Source organism: Podarcis vaucheri, assembly GCF_965113315.1.
Source record: "Podarcis vaucheri genome assembly, chromosome: 6".
Classification (NCBI taxonomy): Eukaryota; Metazoa; Chordata; class Lepidosauria; order Squamata; family Lacertidae; genus Podarcis; species Podarcis vaucheri.
In genome coordinates, this window is record NC_138764.1 from 29,482,863 (window position 1) to 29,502,820 (window position 19,958).

The following is a 19,958-nucleotide window of genomic DNA, read 5'->3' on the forward strand; positions in this document are numbered from 1 at the left end:
GCACACACACACACACACATATATATATATATACACATCTGTCTCCTGAGAAATATACACATACATCTGTCTCCTGAGAAATCTCTATGTGGGACAAGAAGCTACAGTTAGAACTGGATATGGAACAACTGATTGGTTCAAAATTGGGAAAGCGGTACAACAAGGCTGTATATTGTCTCCCTGCTTATTTAACTTATATGCAGAATTCATCATGCGAAAGGCTGGGCTGGATGAATCCCAAAGCGGAATTAAGATTGCCGGAAGAAATATCAACAACCTCAGATATGCAGGTGACACAACCTTGATGGCAGAAAGTGAGGAGGAACTAAAGAACCTTTTATTGAGGGTTAAAGAGGACAGCGCAAAATATGGTCTGAAGCTCAACATCAAAAAAGCGAAGATTATGGCCACTGGTCCCATCACCTCACAATGTGTGTGTGTGCGCGCGCGCGCTCGGCTGCTTGCGGCTGTCCATAAAGGAATCTCGCTTTACCTTCCAATCTAAGCGCCTCCCTCTCTCAACCATTCATTGGAGAGAGAGAGAAACAGACCTTCAAGGGGCGGGGGCAGCCTTTCAACGTCTAATTGGCTACCGGGCGCCAATCGTGCGATCCCATTGGCTGCCAGGTGGGAGGGGTGGGGAGGCAAGGGTCTCTCCTCTCTCTTGTCTTCCCTCCCCCGGAGTAAGATGGCGGCAGCCGTCGGGCTTAGGAGCTTTTACAAGGCGACGGGGCGCCTGGTAAGGGGGCAGTGCAGTGAAGCCCATGAGAAATGGGCGAGTGGAGGGAGGTTAGGGGTGGGTGGGTTAAAAGCAGCTCCTCAGTCGATCCCGCGCCCCAGCGATCCTCCTCTGTGGAAAGCAAGAGATCTGGGAGGACCTTGCCTTGAAATCTGCCAGTGATTGCGGGTGTTCGGGCGCCTCGGTTGCCCGCCATATGGTTGCTCAAGGCGGCTTGCAAGGATCTGAAGGGTCACCTGAATCAGGGTCGTCAAAAGTGGGGAATTGTGATCGATCCTCCTCCCAAAAACGCCCCTATCGTTAACACCTTAAGAGATGTCTGCTGCTGCAGTAGCTAGAACGTGTCATCTTGGGAGGGTTGAACTAAAATTTTGCAGATTTCTCCCATGAGAATTGTCTTTAAAATACGTTTTTGAGGTGCAAGGAATTCAATCTGCTCTTGTTTTTGTGACCGAACTACATTTGGCTTGGTAGATCTGCATTCCATTTTTTTAAAAAGCACATAAACTAGTTTTGCAGAACTGAAATCATGTTAATCTTACCATCTGAGAATGTAAGGCGATAGCGAATAAGAATAACAACATATATAACACCCATCCTTTTTAATGGTTTCCGCGCAATTTGTTGCACATTTTGCTTAGCCAACAGCTAAATAATATTGATGTAACCGACATATCTTTTGCCTTACAACTTTTTAAGTGTACTCCTCAGTTTTTGGAAGTTGAAGAATTCAACACCCCCTACCGTTGCTGCTGTCTTGCCCATTTTTGCAGTCTTAGCTCTCTGAAACTTCCCAGTATAAAATCTGCTCTGCCACATTCCTATTTGTATATAAGGCTTTTGAGAACAACAGCAGTTTTTAACAGATTTGTTAATGAAAGGTGTTTTCCAACCACTGTTAGTGCTGGTGTCTTGATGAAGCTTCCATGTAACAGAGGTGGTATACCTCTGGGTAGGTCCCAGATGTTGGGACAAATACTGGTGGTTTGAAGACAGGCAAGGTCCCCATTCTGCTGAGTCTAGGTGTGGTCGGTGCCTGACTGGGAGATGTCTTGAAAGCCCCATGTATGCTGCCTGAGGTTACATGATGAATATTTAGAAATGTGAAAAACAAAAACCCAGGAAATTATGGTTAAAAAATGTCAAGTTGTTTATGTTTTGCACTTAGTCCTCTGAAGAACTCAGGGCAGCTTATGTATGGTCCCCAGGCAGTCTATACATACAGTAAAAAAAGGCAAAGGACCCCCTGACAGTTAAGTCCAGTTGCGAACGACTCCGGGGTTGCGGCGCTCATCTCGCTTTACTGGCCGAGGGAGCCAGCATTTGACCGCAGACACTTTTTCCGGGTCATGTGGCCAGCATGACTAAGCCGCTTCTGGCCAAACCAGAGCAGTGCACGGAAACGCTGTTTACCTTCCTGCTGGAGTGGTACCTATTTATCTACTTGTACTTTGACATGCCTTCGAACTGCTAGGTTGGCAGGAGCAGGGACCGAGCAACGGGAGCTCACCCCGTCATGGGAATTCGAACCACCAACCTTCCGATCAGCAGGCCCTAGGCTCAGTGGTTTAGACCACAGCGCCACCCACATCCCTCCTGCCACCCGCATCCAAACTTCAGATCTTGTCACAGGACCTCCTGCCATTTGTTTAGTGGCCTGTCCTTTGTGAACCCACTGAGGGACTCTTGACCTGACATTTGTGGATGATGATTAGATTCTATGTGTGTCTTCTCCATTTGTGATGAACACTGTGAACGGGTATTTTACAATGTATTCAAGCTAGCAAATTTTTGTTAAACTGATATCATAGAGTTGGAAGGGACCCCGAGGGTCATCTAGTCCAACCCCCTGCAATGTAGGAATCCTGCCCGCAGCCATCCCTGGATGGACTCGAGCCACCAACCTCCTGGTTCACAGCCAGACCCACTGACCCACTGCGCCGCATGGGACTAACTGCAAGTACATCCTTCACTTGATTCTTGTCTACATACATGCAGATTAATCTGGCATACAGTCAGAACTTGAAAACTTGAATTGGTAAATGATATGCATGTGCTTAGTTAAGTCTAAGCTTCTTTGATAATTCCATTGAATTCCACTGTGAGCTGCGGCTATTGTATGATAGTCCGATACCTAATCCCGGTGTAAAGGATTGGGAATGAGAACAACCCTGCTGTGTGGATCTTGGTGCAGTGTTTTGATTTCATTTAATGTCTGGTTCAAGTTTGCGTGTGGTTTGCAGGATTTGTGAGTTGAGATGCTGCTGCAGTCTACTTTGACTTCAGATTGTGTAAAAAAGTTTTGGCAGAAGTTTACTTCAGAAAGTAGTTAATACGCTGATGATGGACACTGAAATTGCCAGTTTCAGTACTTTATTCATGGGTGCTTATGATGGTATTGGGGTGGTTATACATGACCACACTACCAATACTGTTTACACTTGCAAATGTTTTTGGAGTGGACATACTACTCCATTTCTAGTCAGTGCAAGTCCCTTAGCGTCCTGCTGGAACCCTGTAACTCTTTATACCCCAAATGTTCAGGCCTGTTTTTTTGTCCGGCAATACTCCTCCCTCCCCCATAATGGGCTAACATTAGGGAAGCATTGCAGAAGAAGCAATAACATGGAATGATGTTCTGATGGTCCTGTAAATTTCTTCCTAGTATAGGAGGGAAGAGAGTTTGAATATTCTTTACTCGGAGTTAAAGGTACCACATTTAAACCAACTTTCCCACACAGGTCTCCTCTTTCCTGGACTTGCCAAGAAGATCATTGCTCAGTTTTTACTATGTGAAATGCTTGAGGTACTTTGCGGGACCTGCTACACTTCCTTATTAGGAATCCCAGCGGTTAACTTTTGTTTTAAACCATTTTAGGTTGATTCTAAGGCATCTTGATCTCTTTTGGGAAGCTGTGCCAAACAACAACTCTTTGAGTATTGTGCCGTTTTTGAAATGGAAAAACGGTGCCTTGTAGATTATTCTGTAGATGCTCTCTCACTGTCCTAATGACTTCAAAACTGGACTTGGGAGCAGGACACCCTCTGTGACTCCTCCCACCATTGATGGATGGATGAGACCTGGTGCCTTTCTGTGGCTGAGCATCCCTCCAGCTTCTCAAAAGAAGATCTTCTGCAGTGCACCTGCTCCTTTGCATTCCTCCACTGCTTGAGAACATCGGCATAGGAATTCTCCCTCCCTTCCCACTATTTCACTAAGAAAGTAATAAGCAAATACATGCAGTTTATATCCAACAAGAATAACATTGGTATTAAGATTACGTATCTGTGCCCTAAGTAAGTAAGCAAGCACCTATGGAAGATAATCAGTTGCACCTTCTCACTGCTGATTTTGACCTAATTGTGGCATTAATCTAGTTGTGATTTTGGTAAACAATATTATAGTGATTGGGACCACAGCTGAAGTCAGACAGATTGCTGGTGTGGTTTTTTTCTTGGTCACCCCTTCAAAGCTCTGATGAGCTTGTAAGATACAAAATGGCTACCTCTTCAGTGCTGGAGCATGGTCCATAGATGCACTGCAGACGTACATTTCCTGATATTGCCCAAAACTGAAGAGAAGGGGGCAGCTTCTCTTTATACGGAGCTCCATGTTGACTCCAAAGCCCAGAGCTAATGGAATCTGATGGTAGTTTTTAATATGGTTCTTTACATTTCTTCTATACAGGCCCCTCAGGATTCTGAGGACAAATCTTCTCTTTTTTGTTAACTTCCAATGAACACACAATATGGCAGAATTTGCCTTCTGAAACAAAGCAATTAATAACAATGAGTAAGGTGCAAATGATAACATCTGCTAACTTTAATTGTCATTTTTCTCCCCCAATAATAAGTTGCTTCTGTGCACTTCTGACAAATTGAAAGAAGAGAATAAGCGGCGATTTCAGTCGTGCTTATCTCTAAGGCTTGTTTTTTGTTTCCTTTGCCAGCTCTGCGTCCACCATATTAGATTGTACAGTAACTTCCGTTCGCTAAAGGCAAAATACAATTGTGGGCTTGACAAGCCCTCATGGAGGTATCGAAATCCACACCGATTGTTCAGAACAACTATTGGTGAGTTTCTTTCACACATAAAATTGTTTTATTTTATTAGGAGTTCTTGTCACTCCAAAGAGAGGCAAGGAAACAAGGAAGGATCAACATATATACTTGGAGCAATCTCAATTCTCCAAGTGTCAGGACTTATATAGCCAAAATGGAGCCATGGACAGTGAATGATATCCTGTTAGGGCAAATGGGGCACTGCCTTCCCAACTTCAGTCTGTTGTGGAAGCCACCACTGGGTATCAGCATACTTGGGGAAATCCCGAGGTTTGCAAAAAGCCAAAAAACCTAAAAGAGAGCTGAGGAGGAACAAACCTCATGTGTGGTGGAGGAGTCCCAAATAGCTCAGATAAGACTGGTGTGCTCAGTGGCCATGAAATGCTGACGGGGGGGGAGGGGCTGGTAGTAGGGTTTGAATAGGATGGAGTAGCTGAAACCCTGAAGCACTCCATTCTGCAGTAAGCGCCATTGAACACAGTCATAGAATCATAGAGTTGGAAGAGACCACAAGGGCCATCGAGTCCAACCCCCTGCCAAGCAGGAAACACCATCAGAGCACTCCTGACGTATGGTTGTCAGTCTTGAGGTAAAGTATGCAGCAATACATAGTTAATTCACAAAGCCCAAAACAACATGGACCCAAAGTATCTTAAGGACCATCTGATAGTTTTTACTCCACCTCAAATTACTGAGATCCTCTGATGGGGCACTGCTGGTGGTTCCCCATGCTTTGACTAGAGACCAAGTATTTCATGGAGCAAGCCCTGCCCTGCGGAACTGCCTGCCACTAAAGGTTTGGCAGGCACTGTCCCTGCCTTTTTTCACATCTTCTGAAAATTGTTCAGATGGGTCTTTACAATCAGAATTTTAACCCACCAGTACCTGCTGCTGATGTTTTATTGATATTTCTGCTTGGGTTTTATGGGAGTGGTTTTATTATGTTTTGTGTGCATTGAGCCTCCTTTAATATACTTTAGGAAAGTGAGGTTTATAAATATCTACATAAATAAACTGCTGGAAGTAAGCAAGGCTGATGGGAGACTGCCTGAGAACCCTGTGTACCCCAACTTGATTCCACAAGTGAAGAAGATTGAGATTTAAATGTAATAAATAGGTTAGAAAGTGAGCACAGTATTGCACTTCTAATCAGCAGTTGTTGGGACCTGACACTAATGTAATGTAAGAATTGTATAGTTTGTACATAGAGCTACTCCATGCTGCTGTTCCGTTGTTTTGTTTGACATTTGTTCCCTTGTCTTTCCCCCTCCAAGTGTCACATGGCCAAATTGTCCAGTTCAAGCTCTCCGATATTGGAGAAGGGATTACGGAGGTGACGGTGAAAGAATGGTAGGTTCACTCGCTTCATGCCACAGGGCTCCCTTCGCCTTGCACTTCCCTGAAAGTTGGAATAGCGTAGGAAAGGATGTTCGAGTTGTGTTAAGGCAGGAATCGCATTGTGTCGAGAGGCCCCTCACAAAATACACATACAAAGAAAAGGACATTGATAGGTAGAGCACTCCAAAGCTTTCAGTCTGCAGGTTAAAGTTCTGCTCCTAGCCATCACTGTTGTCATCTGGCAAGAGTTGAGCCATATAGAGCAGAGCCCCATTTTCTGACAGTGACTGGCACATGGCCCATTATGGGGAGAAATGGTCCCTCATATTTTGAGGTCACATTCTGCATGCATGCATCCGACTAAAGAATAGTAAAGGGACCCCTGATCGTTAGGTCCAGTCGTGGCTGACTCTGGGGTTGAGGTGCTCATCTCACTTTATTGGCCGAAGGAGCCACTGTACAGCTTCCGGGTCATGTGGCCAGCATGACTAAGCCGCTTCTGGCGAACCAGAGCAGCGCACGGAAACACCGTTTACCTTCCCGCCAGAGCGGTACCTATTTATCTACTTGCACTTTGATGTGCTTTTTTTTCTTCTTTTTTATAATGATATTTATTGAAAAAATAATTTTTTTAAATTACAAAGAAGCACTTTGATGTGCTTTGAACTGCTAGATTGGCAGGAGCAGGGACCAAGTAACGGGAGCTGACCCCGCCACAGGGATTCGAACCGCCAACCTTCTGATTGGCAAGCCCTAGGCTCTGTGGTTTAACCCACACAGCGCCACCCGCGTCCCTGACTAAAGAATACTTCCACATAATTTTGGAAATATCTTTCTGTATCCACGGAAGATAACAGTGAGACATGAGGAACAACCAATTGGCCAGAATTAGAGAGTGATGAGAAAGTGGACCTCAGCCACTTCCTTGGACAAGCTCTTTCAACCAGAGGGTCTTTCCACACACTGTGCCAGGAAACATAAAACTGAGTGTGCATTGGCAGTTTGAAAGGGGGGGGGCTGAGCTACGCTAGGGGCCCCACATATATCAAGGTTGCCACAGCAATTGGAGGGAAGGTGAGGAAAAGCAGCTCCTTTCCTGAAACATCAGCAAACCGTGATTTTACTCAATGCTGCCCACCCATTTCTGCCATATTTCCCATGGTTCTACCTGCAGCACCTATTTGGTGCATTAAAAAAGGAGAGGTGCCAATTGTCCCATTGTTCTTTGATAACCCTCCGGCTTCTCTGCCATGTATGTTACGCAGGTCTTTCTTTTCTCTTAGGTATGTAAAAGAAGGCGACGTCGTCTCCCAGTTTGACAGCATCTGTGAAGTCCAAAGCGATAAAGCCTCTGTCACCATCACCAGCCGTTACGATGGCGTCATTAGAAAACTCCATTACAACTTAGACGAAATTGCCCATGTGGGGAAACCGCTAGTGGATATAGAAACAGCTGCCTTGAAAGGTAACATCAGTGGATTTCATCATTCTGTCAGGATGGTCTCATAGAATCAAATGTGAAATAGGTAAATGGGAATTTTAAAAACATAAAACCAGTTCTTGTTTCCAAGTGCTTTGCAAGTTGCAGGAGGTTCTTCACTAGGCAGGGGGTGGGGGGAGTTTAATGCACTTCTCAATTCATTTTTAGAGCCTGGTCACTCAGTTATAAACAGAAGTCAGGATTCAGAGAAGCATTTCAAGTGTGTACAAGGGCTTTGAGCAACAGACTCGGGTTCTTATTTCTTGTTGGCCATATACAAGTCTTGGGCTTGCATCTTCTCCCCTTCTTCCTCTTTTGCAGGCCAAAGGAGCAAGTGGGAATCTTCTGACTTGTATTTTATAGAAACCACTAGGGCATCTGAAACCTGGGAAATTCTGGCCTGGTTAAATTCTGCTTGGTGAAAATAAGGCAGGATCAAACCATGCTTTCAGGTCCTAGCTTGTTCTCAGAACCAAAAGCATAGTTCCCTCCATTTGTACGTCACAGTGGTTTAAAATCAGAAGCATCCGATCTTGCCCTGCTGGCATGCAGAAGACGAGGAGAGGGGAGATAGGCGCACACAAGACTGCAGCTCGTTCTGATAGTGGGAAACCCTGGATTCCTGTACCGACTAACCCAGTCCACGTCGCAAACTGCTTTGGGGTGTCTCAGAAGCCGTTAGCTGTCTGCTGTGCTATGACGCACCGTTGCTGCAGAGCCACAAGCCTAAAGTCCCTTTGAAAGCATGGAGCTAATTGTATACAGTGGTACCTCAGGTTACATACGCTTCAGGTTACATATGCTTCAGGTTACAGATTCCGCCAACCCAGAAATAGTACCTCGGGTTAAGAACTTTGCTTCAGGATGAGAACAGAAATTGCGCAGTGGTGGCAGCAGGAGGCCCCATTAGCTAAAGTGGTGCTTCAGGTTAAGAACAGTTTCAGGTTAAGAATGGACCTCCGGAACAAATTAAGCACTTAACCTGAGGTACCACTGTATATCTTTGCACTCTGGCCAGAGACGAGGGCAGGCTGAGGGCAACTTGGAAGCTGCCTCCCTTGGGGCGTTGTCCCACATCACTCCAGCGATGTGTGAAGGAAGGAACCACCATGCCGTAATCTAAACACCCGAACGGTCTCGTTTCACACATGTCAAAGCTTAAATGAAATAAACTGGCAGCATTGTCACTGGGCCCGCGTTCTCTTTTCCCTTGAAAGCCGCTTTCACTGCTGCGTTTTAAAATTAACCCCTTTGTGTCCAACCTGCAGATGTCGCTCCCGAAGAGGACGTGGTCGAAACCCCTGCCGTGTCTCACGAAGAGCAGACCCACCAGGAGATCAAAGGCCACAAAACCTTGGCAACTCCTGCCGTCCGCCGCCTTGCCATGGAAAACAATGTGCGTTCCCTTTTCACTGAAGCAGGCCGCCTTGCGGTTGATCTCTTTTGGCGAGGAGGGATGCGAGGCTGGTGTAATGCATTCGCAAACTGTGTTAACGTAACAGCTAACGCAGCGATTGTGCTAATGTAACGGCTGACCAGAAGGTTTGATGCTTTGTGGCAGGAGTTGGTAACTTCTTGGTGGCTGAAGGTGGTACATTGCCTTCCTGTATGTTAGTGCCCCACCTCCCATATTATGGGCTGGGCTTTACGGCAAGCTCCACCCACCACATGCTATATTATGTCAAACGCAGTGGAGAGGCTTGCTGGGGATTAATGTGGGCTGAGAGACACCATGGAGCATGGAGAGGCTCTAAGGACTGCGTTGCAACACTCATGACTTGATGAAGTGGCTTGCATGGCTAGCGTCAGGAATTTTGAAGCCATTCACTTCTTGGGCAGAATAGTTCCGTTAGAACACAAGAGTCTCTTAGTGATATATGATATGTGTGACTTTGCACGCAGTCCGGCACCCTTACCCATAATAGCACACAATGACAAGCCCCTTTTGTGCAGGAGATGTTCTGAGTCCCATGTCATCAGGAGAAACCCCTCATGCCACTCCCACAATCGGGAGAACCTTGGAAGAAGCCCCAAAGCGGCCTGGTCCATCCTCAAGGAGTTCCTGGAAACACAAACGGGGAGTTTAAAGTGTGAGGCAGGCAGCGTAGTCCCATCTGCTGTAGAATCAGACTTGGAAGGTGCCCACTGCCAGTACAGGAAATACAGGGACACAGGTGGCGCTGTGGTCTAAACAGGGCTGTCTTAAGCATATGCAGCGCTGGGGTGCAAAGATCCACCCAGCCCCCCCCCCGGTTGCTCAGTCCCAGGCACACAGGAGGGCGGAGCCGGCTGGGCACCTCAGCGTCTTGCTGGCACAGTCACCCCCGAACTTGCGGCACAGCAGAAAAGCCTGCCATGGCGCTGCGCCTCCCCGCTGTCCCCGGAGCTTGTGGGGCTGGCAGCGGGGAGAAGCGCTCTTCTCCCCACCGCCAGCCTTCAGACCAGGTCCGGGGAACCGAAGCCCGTGGCACGCCCCGTGCTTCGGGCTGCAGGCTGCTGCCCGCAAGCCTTGCAAGCCCGCGGGAACTCCCAGCGGGCTTGCAAGGCTTGCAGATAGTTTCCTGAAGCCTGGAGAGCGAGAGGGGTCGGTGCGCACCGACCCCTCTCGCTCTCCAGGCTTCAGCAAAAGCCTGCATTCGCCCCATAGGACGCACACACATTTCCCCTTCATTTTTGGAGGGGAAAAGGTGCGTCCTATAGGGCAACAAATACGGTAACTTGCCTGCCTTCTCTCGCATTTTCTTTTGCCATTTCAATAAAAACGACGCGTTTCCTCTACTCATGCCCTATATCCAGAATTCTTTAGCTTGTGCTCTTATCTTTCAGATTAAACTGAGTGAAGTTGTTGGAACAGGAAAAGATAACCGTATCCTCAAAGAAGACATTCTCAATTACTTAGCCAAACAGACGGGAGCTATTTTACCTCTATCGCCAAAACCTGAAATTGTCGCGCCGCCGCCAACACCGAAGCCTGCAGCAGATAAGCCAAAGACGCCCAGAATCCCTCTGCCCATTTCCAAACCTGTCGTAATTTCACAGAAAGATAAAACAGTGGCCGTTTCAGGTAAATAAATTAATGAAACCTCCTGAGGATCTAATATAGAACAGCATGCGTAAAATATTTGTAAAGGGCAACTGAACAAGTAAAACATGAATATTTATTTCTTCATTCTTAGCGAAGCACACTGCTGGTGGTTTTCCACTTGTAATGCCAGTAGGATGTTGAGGAATGTGCTGCAATTTTTTGTTACAATTAGAGATGAATCCAGGAAAATGGCAATGCAGAATTTTTGAGAGAGCTCATTCAGGCACTGATACTTATGGAAGCTTCCAAAGACTGGCAGGTCTGCTCCCCGCTCCCATCTATTCTCATATTAATCAGGAATCACCAGATTATCTTCCTGACTCCTGGAAAATTAATCCAGACACTGTCTTGGTAAGACTTCTCTAAGCCTTGGCAGTCAGTGACATCACCATGCAGCAGGCCAGGGGAGAAAAACACTCTGTTGTGGTGCAGTGCCAACATAGTGTATTTTCTGGTTACCCTGGTAATCTGGGTAACCAAACCATAGATATGGCCACGCGTCGTTCTCAAAATGTCTCCCACCCAGGCATTGATAAAGTCTGCACCCACTTAGCCTCAACAGTACAACAGCCTTAGATGCTGTAATCTCTTCATTGGGCAAATACATTCTTACTGTACTGCAGTCTTCTGCAAATAAATAAGAAGGTATTTTCTCATATAGTTTCTCCCCCAGAGTTTCTCCTATGGCTTACTGGAGTCCCATCTGCGATATTTAACCTTTTTAATAGTTTTGATGGGATGCGGGTGGCGCTGTCGGTTAAACCACAGAGCCTAGGACTTGCCGATCAGAAGGTCAGCGGTTCGAATCCCTGTGACCTGACGAGCCCCCGTTGCTCGGTCCCTGCTCCTGCCAACCTAGCAGTTCAAAAGCACGCCAGTGCAAGTAGATAAATAGGTACCGCTCTGGCGGGAAGGTAAACGGCGTTTCCGTGCTCTGGTTCACCAGAAGCGGCTTAGTCATGCTGGCCACATGACCCGGAAGCTGTACGCCGGCTCCCTCGGCCAGTAAAGCGAGATGAGCGCCGCAACCCCAGAGTCGGCCACGACTGGACCTAATGGTCAGGGATCCCTTTACCCTTTAACTTTAATAGTTTTGATGCCTATGTCTGAGGTTGTCATCGTCGTCAGTTAAGTGGCATATAAATTTTGTTAAATAAATTTGAAGGAAGATGGAAAGCAAGGCAGGAAACTGGGACATCACCAGGCATCATTTTTCTTCTTCTCCCCCTTATTTCCAGGATTCCAGAAGGTCATGGTGAAAACCATGTCTGCAGCGCTGAAAATTCCTCACTTCGGTTATTGCGACGAGATTGATCTCACACAACTTGTCCGGCTGAGAGAGGAGCTGAAACCTGTAGCGCTCGAACGTGGAATTAAGCTCACCTTCATGCCTTTCTTTTTAAAGGTGAGGCTGAACCAGCAGGCCTTGCTAATGTGCAAAACGAGATGGGTTTGTAAGAAGCTCAAGCTGTCCGTACAGTAGTTTTGGTAAGATGCAAATGCATCAAATTATAGTAACTTTCAAGGTAGATAATTAATGTATATGTCCTGGTGATTTTTGTGGACAGCCAGTACAGAAATCTATATAATAAATAATAAGAGTCCTTTAACTGGTAGACAGCACTCCTTCTTACAGGCTGTTACACTGACAACATATTTAGTTTTGCACGTATGTTTGGCTGCAACAATAGATTGACCTTTTTCAAAAAAACTTGATTTTTTTTATGCTTCTCAAAATATTTTGAAAAGTATGAGGCGTAGTCATGGTCCTCTTTCAAAATGCAATTCTTTGGGTGGGAGTGTATCAGGAGTTGTTGTTGTTGTTTTATATCCCACCCTTCATCAAAAGATCTCAGAATGGTTCACAATAATGTTGTAATTAACAAAAAGGATCTTCCATCCAATAATTTTTTCCATTGAATACCAGAAATTACTTACTCTGACTGGAGACATTTCCACTGAAATGCTAGATAAAGAAAAGCCGATGGGCTTCTAAACACATTTATTTAAATGAGGAGTGTGATTGTGTGTGTGTGTGTGTGTGTGTGTGTATGGGTTGGAATCCAGCTTACAGAAGGGCATTTGATCCAGCAGAGGCATTTGCTATTGGAAGAAGAGGGGAAGACGATATCAGCCCATTCCCTCTTCCCCCATCAGCTCCATTGAGTTGGGGGACATGCCGGAACAGGGCGGAAGTGAGAAAGGAGAATTGGCAAAAAAATAAAATCCCCTCCTCTTGCATTAATAGGCACCTCTGCTCAATCAGAAGCCCTTGGGAGCATAGGATCTGCTTTAAACTGAGCCAGACCATTGGTCCACCTTGCTCAGTAAAGTCTTCACCGATGGGCAGTGTCTCTCCAGGGTTTCGGACAGGTATCTCACAGGTTTACCTGGAGATGCTGGAGCTTTCCGCATGAAAAACGGATGCTCTGCCACTATCTCCCTATGTACACGTATGCAGAAGCTATGTTGCACAGTTTCTGAAGCATGCAGCCTGTTGGCTCTGGCTGCTAGAATAATCACATTTGCCTTTCTCAAAAAATATTTAACAGGCCGCTTCTTTAGCCTTATTACATTATCCGATCCTCAACGCTTCGCTGGATGAAAACTGCCAAAACATCACTTACAAGGTTTGTATATTGACATTCCTGTCACATTCTTAAGGGAGATCCAGCTCTGTTTTATGATGATTAGATACGGGGAGGGGGTTTAGGGGAGGGGTAATACCTCTGGTGGGGGACATATTGTGCTCCTTGTGGGGTAGTTTGTCCACCTTGGGGTCTCCCCACACACACTCTGCTCTCACCTGTGGCTCCTCAAAGTTGTCAGCTTGTGATAGTAGCCACACCCTGGGAATGGCTTTGACTGGCCGGCTAAACCAGGTGAGGGGAGCTGATAGGCCTCAGACTCTTGGGGTTAAAGACTTCCCCTGCGTGCAAAGACAGGCTCCAGTGGATTGAGCGGATGAGACCAATAGGGGACAAGAAGACAGTTTCTGCATGGGGGGCAGATGGGGCTCATCAACCTAGAAAGGGAGCCCATTGAGGAGGAGAGAGACTCCATCAGGCAAGGCCTCCTTCCACCTGCCTTGCCCCACCCTCTGCTTCTCAATGTGTATTGCATTATTTTATGTACTGTGTCTTGCCCTTGTTTTATTGATTATAGTTTAGATATTATTGTAACTGTTGAGTGGATTTCTGTTTAACTTTTATATGTTGATATTATTATTTTATACTATTCTAATTGATTGTTGAATGTTACTTTTTTGATATAGGCTATTTTAAAGTTATGTTTTATTATCACATTTTTGTATTGCAATACATTGGTGCCTCGCAAGACGAAATTAATCCGTTCCGCGAGTCTCTTCGTCTAGCGGTTTTTTCGTCCTGCGAAGCAACCCGATTAGCGGTTTAGCGGCTATTAAAGGCTTAGCAGCTATTAAAGGCTTAGCGGATTAACGGCTAAAAGGCTATTAGCGGCTTAGAAAAAGAGGGGGAAGCGGAGGGGAAATCGGAACACTCGCAAGACGTTTTCATCTTGCAAAGCAAGCCCATAGGGAAAATCGTCTTGCGAAGCAGCTCAAAAACGGAAAACCCTTTCGTCTAGCGGGTTTTCCATCTTGCGAGGCATTCGTCTTGCGGGGCACCACTGTAGATTGTTATGTACATTTTTTGTTTCTTCAACTTGTAAACCCCTTTGAGTATTGTAAGATAGAAAGGCGGTATACAAATTAAAAATGATGATGGTGATGATGAAGGAAAACTCTGGTCCTAAACCTCCACCGCCTTGCAGGATATCTTCAGGAGAAGAAAAGGCTAAGGAGTAAACCCAACACAAATCTGGAATAGAGTTCCTAAGGCGGTTGGATGGCGTCTTGGACGCCTCCTTTAGGCAACCCCTGCAGCCAAGCTGGTGCCAAACGTATTGCTTTGGACTGCATCAGTGAGACAACAACATCTTCTTGTCTGAGCAGCCCAGGACCTCCACCCACACTAGCCAGGCTTGCATCCCAGGGAGGTCACTCGGGTGCTGCTAACGCAGTGGTTTGACTTCACCTGTGGAGGCGCACTCCATTGTCTCTCATGATTGATGCCAACAAGATACAGGAAATTATAGTTTGTACTGCAAGCAAGCAGGGTGCTTATGGGAGTACGTCAACAGCAGTTTGCAGCTTGCATGGGGTTTTTTTTGGGGGGGGGTTAAATTAAAGTCCTGTATTTTATCCCAGTGTTACATCTCTCAGGAGTTCAGAGCAGCGTACGTGGTTCCCCCCAACCCCATCTTTTCCTCAACACCCCTGCAAGTCAGCCTGAGGGAGAGAGCAATTCACCCAAGGGCCACCCTTTGAGCTTTCGCTGGTAGACATGGAATTTGAACCCATGTCTTTCCGGCTCAGTTGACAGTACTGGGCTGCATCTAGCATTGCATGAATTGAAGTCCAGTTGTGGAGCAGGAAAGGGAGAATATATTGGCCATGCCTTCTTACATCTTGAAGAGAAATTCTGTTTGGTCCAAAACAAAGATGGATATTTTTTATATATTCATTCATTCATTCATTCTAGGCTTCTCACAACATTGGAGTTGCTATGGATACAGGGCAAGGCCTAGTTGTCCCTAATGTGAAGAATGTCCAGGCCTGCAGTGTATATGAGGTTGCTTCAGAATTAAATCGCCTTCAGAGCCTGGGGTCTGCAAATCAGCTGGGAACAAGCGACCTCACCGGGGGAACATTCACACTCTCCAACATTGGCACAGTGAGTTTGAACAGCCTTTTAAAATCCAACTCTAGAAACATATCTAGCCATATTGTTTTAAATACAACCGGGCCACAAACTATTACCCCGTAGGGGAGGGAGAAACTGGTCTAGACTAAGCCCCTGGGAGGACAGGGGGTTAGATGAATGAATATTTAGTTATGTAAATACCCTACTTTTAAGCTGAAAAAGGCTCCCACAGATGGATAATTATATCAGGCTAGCAACTCCCATCATCCCTGTCCCATCGGCCATGCTTAGGGGCTGAGAGGAGCTGGAATCCCAACAATATCTGGGAGGGATTGGGTTCCCCGTGCCCGGCTTAGATGATACCCACTGCTTCCAAAGTAGATAGTCCTGTTGGAGTTCATAAGAGGGCAGTGGAGCCTGGTGGTCTCTGTGGTGGGTGGAGGAGGGGTGGCGAAAACAGCTACAAGTGGAGATGGCGAAGGTGTCTGTTGACCTTGCGGTCTGTTGCTTCTCTTCCTCGCAGGGCATTTGGAATATGAGAGAGTGTTATGGGGTCCCTGCCATGGGAGCATATTCACCCAGTGCTTTACCAGTTGCTCTGGCTCCCGGTGGAGTATAGGGTCAGGTTCGAGGTGCTGGTTTTGCCCTTTAAAGCCCTTTGTGGCTTAGGGCCCTTGTATTTACGGGACCGCCTCTCCTGGTATGCCCCGCAGAGGACCTTAAGGTCCATTAATAACCATAGTCTAGAGGTCCCAGGCCCTAAAGAAGTCAGACTATCCTCCACCAGGGCCTTTTCAGTGATGGCTCCGACCTGGTGGAATGCTCTGTCCCATGAGACTAGGGCCCTTCAGGATTTAACCTCCTTCCGTCGGGCCTGTAAGACAGAGCTATTCCACCTGGCCTTTAATTTGAATTCAGCCTGGTTTTTATTTCCCTTTTCTTCCCTCCCCCTCCCCTATTATGAAGATCACCCGCGCTGAGACCCCACACCTAATTCTCCCCTGGCCTCCTTGCTGGCCTAAGTAGGACCAATTCAACCAGCTAGCCCTGGGAATTATCTAATGCTTATTTCCCCTAAATTGATTTTTGATTTTTGAATTTTATTGTTATTCATGTTTTTATACTGTATTTTATGCTGCTTTTGTAATTAAGTGTTAAACTTGTTGTTAGCCACCCTGAGCCCAGTTTTTGAACCGGGAAGGGCGGGGTATAAAAATTATTATTATTATTATTATTATTATTATTAATATTATTAGGCCCCCATGAAGAGTAATGGTGTTATGTAATGCGAGCACACATAGCAAACAACTCAACATGCACAGCTTCACCCATGGGCTGGGAGGGGGGGAATTGTTTCCCCCAGATTAAAGATCACCTAATACAGATGTCATCAGAAAAAATGCTTGTTTATTTTATTTTTTTATTTTCCAGATTGGCGGTACCTATGCAAAACCCGTAATTCTTCCTCCTGAAGTAGCTATTGGCGCTCTTGGGAAAATACAAGTATGTTGATTCTGAGTGATAAACCTACAGTTTCAGTATTGATTCAGTATTGATCACTCCCATACGTTTTTGAATGCATTTTCACGACCAGTGTATTTTTTTTTCTGGGGGGGCGCAGGGGTATGCATACCCCTACATATTTTGTGAATCTTAACTTTGGCCTCATTGAGGGGCAGTATTTTAATATGAGGAGGAAAATGAGAGTACCCCTAAACATTTTTAAAGAAAAAAAGCACTGGTCACAACGCTCTGCAAGCGTTTGTTGCTTTTCACCTAAGTGGGAATTGGTTTTGAGCAAATATGCACAGGATTGTGCTGTAAAGGTAACTTGAAATAAAAGCATTTTCCTCGTTTGCAGATTTGCTGTCTGCTCCGTTTAGGCCTTTAGAGAGAAAAATCACACAACTGACTTTTATGAGTGATACTATCAGTTTTGTGAGGCAAGCTTTCAGAGTCAAGAGGGGAAACTCTCTCACCTGACTAATTTCAGGGCCTTTTGCGTATCCAGGGCAATAGCCAAAGGTGTTAGAGAGTTCTGATGTATTAATAATACTTCATTAGTATTCTCTCCTTTTCTTCCTGGATTTTTTAGGACCTTCCTCGGTTTAATGCGAAAGGTGAAATATTTAAAGCACAGATAATGAATGTGAGCTGGTCGGCCGATCACAGAATTATCGACGGCGCAACCATGTCCCGTTTTTCCAACTTGTGGAAATCTTACTTGGAGAACCCTGCTTTCATGCTTCTGGATCTAAAATAAAGAGGACTAATGCATGGATGCATCGTTTAAATTTTGAAACTGCTATCAAGCTAGCTATGCTAGCAAGTGTCCTTAAATACTACATTTCACAATTCAGTGTGCGAATTGTGTGATCACTTACAAGGTGTGATCAATAGGCCTTTCTGATCAGTGTACTGATTAGCTGTTACATTTTGTCGGGGTGAGTAGGTTAGTTTGTAAATTGTTAGGCTAGAGACTGTCATACTAGACTGTCATACTTTGGCTCTTTGGTGCGGCAATGAGAAATCTATGTTGATAACAGGCCGTATTCCACTACACTGACATTGCCAGATGAAGGTTACTAGCATTTATTTTTTAACTGCTTCTGCTGTTGGTAGATTAATCTTTTCTCAGAATTTGATTGGAAACAGGGTTTTCTCTTTCACAAAATAAAAGGGATGCTACCAAGTTTCTGATGCAACAAACGCACAAATCATGTTCAAATAAAATGCTTTTTTTGCTTATTTTATTAAATACACAGGGATGGCCTTTCATTGGTTATTGATGCTAACGTTTCTTTTCCAAACGTCCTTTCTGCCTAAATTAATTTCTGTAATATGTGAAGCAACTGTCGGCAAATGGGAATATGTCCAATAGGAGTAAAGTTTGAAGCTCATAACAGGGCACAGCTTAGCTCAGGAGCCATAAATGAAACTCATACAAAATAGAGTTTCTTCAGAATCCCAAGTGTGTTGACTTTGGACAGTTATTGGTGCTCCGTATCAAGATGGTATGGATAGGTATTTTGTGTGAAATCTAATGAATGTAACAGAGGGTGCCCAAAGGATAGTTTGCACAATACGTTTGTTTATTTCGCTGTCTCCCGCATGCTGCTGTGGACCTGGGGCACAGACTCCTGGGGGCCCAGCCCTTTTGGGACACCCCCCCAATATTTTGGGGGGCCCAATGTCCAGAAAACAGGAGGAGGTCTGAGCGCGGTCTAGCTTCCATAGCCAGTTCCTCCTCCTCTTCCTGCTGTGGAGGGGAAGGAGGGTCCAAACAGCCCCTTGCCAATGGCAGCGGGAGGAGGAGGAGGAGCCACTGGCTCTTGAAGCCATGTGGCCGCCATCTCCAGCTCTGCCCTGGCTCCTCCAGATGCTCTGACATCATGTGTGACATCAGCCCATCACCCTCGCAAGCTGGCACCTCTGGTGTGGACAAATGTAATTTATGAAGCAAGCCACCACAGATAGACATAGCTGACATCACTTCCTGTGATCAGAGAGGCACCTTTTGAGCCAGCACAATAATAAAATTTGCCAATGGCCAATTCCTGCGTTAGGTTTCTCCACATGGGTGCATGCCTGGGTTTGGAAAGGAGGCTGTTAAGTAGGAAGTAAAGGCATACAGCAGAAAGGTGTTTGCTCATTCACATGAAATGAATACTTTGAAGAGACGCTGGTTTCAAGTGGTTTCATCTGAGGATTTTCCACAGCGTCGCTGCAGTTCCCGATCCCTTTTTCTGCACATGCATTTAGAACCGAAGAATGGTATCCAGTTAAGTTGTTGTGTGCACAGGAATTGCCCCTCAAACCGTCCCCCAAATCTGCTCGGAAGGCTATTCCAACTCTATTGTGCAATTGTGGACTGGACTTCAGAACAGCGAAAACCTGAGATGCAAGCAGAAAGGGGTTTGAAACAAGCAATACACAAATGCACAACTGTCTAGGGAGATTTAAAGTGACCTTAAAAGTGAGCGTGCTGGATTAAAGGCTGTACGTGACAGAAACTAAAAGGCACTTTAAAGAAAGAAAATAAAATAAGCTTCTAAAAATCATACAGGAAATGATCAAGATGCTTCACAGAAGCTTAGTATTGCACGCACAGCATATTTTCAAACAATATTGTACTGTATCCTCATTGTGAAAGTTATTTGGTTAAACTCCTAAATCTTATATGTTCATTTTTTATTAAAACAAATACTCCTCTTGTCATCTGTGAGAAGAAAGTTGAGGTGAAATATCTGAGATTTAGAGACCTAAAGATGTGAAATAATACTCAAGTCTCATATAGATCTGTGAGGAATTTTGTATTCACTTTTGCCGATTAAAAAACAATTACTATATACTGTCTTAACATTTTTTTAAATTGTTTTCTATTCTTGAATAAATCTTTTATTACAACCTTTGTGATTTGAGACTTTTATCTGAGGGTATTTTGTGGCTTTAAATCCACCAAGAACATAAATCCATACTGGGACAAAGTCCCGAATACACACCATTCGTCTTATCGCATGAAAGTAGCCG

The 19,958-nt window shown here is 45.3% G+C and overlaps 1 protein-coding gene across 1 annotated transcript; it reads left to right on the forward strand.

Moving 5' to 3' along the window:
- Window positions 1–633: 633 nt before the first annotated feature.
- DBT (dihydrolipoamide branched chain transacylase E2) lies at window positions 634–19,835 on the forward strand. Its single transcript, XM_082227946.1, has 11 exons — window positions 634–739; window positions 4,690–4,813; window positions 6,076–6,151; window positions 7,423–7,604; window positions 8,888–9,015; window positions 10,446–10,683; window positions 11,943–12,109; window positions 13,257–13,334; window positions 15,267–15,458; window positions 16,860–16,931; window positions 17,524–19,835. The coding sequence occupies exons 1-11, from the start codon at window positions 689–691 to the stop codon at window positions 17,689–17,691; spliced, it is 1,476 nt and encodes a 491-aa protein (XP_082084072.1). The 5' UTR covers window positions 634–688; the 3' UTR covers window positions 17,692–19,835.
- Window positions 19,836–19,958: the final 123 nt, after the last annotated feature.

Coding starts and splice junctions, on each gene's coding strand:
- DBT (XM_082227946.1), top strand. CDS start 689: ATGGCGGCAGCCGTCGGGCTTAGGAGCTTTTACAAGGCGACGGGGCGC. Junction 4,814..6,075: donor ATTGTTCAGAACAACTATTG/GTGAGTTTCTTT, acceptor TCCCCCTCCAAG/TGTCACATGGCCAAATTGTC. Junction 7,605..8,887: donor AGAAACAGCTGCCTTGAAAG/GTAACATCAGTG, acceptor TCCAACCTGCAG/ATGTCGCTCCCGAAGAGGAC.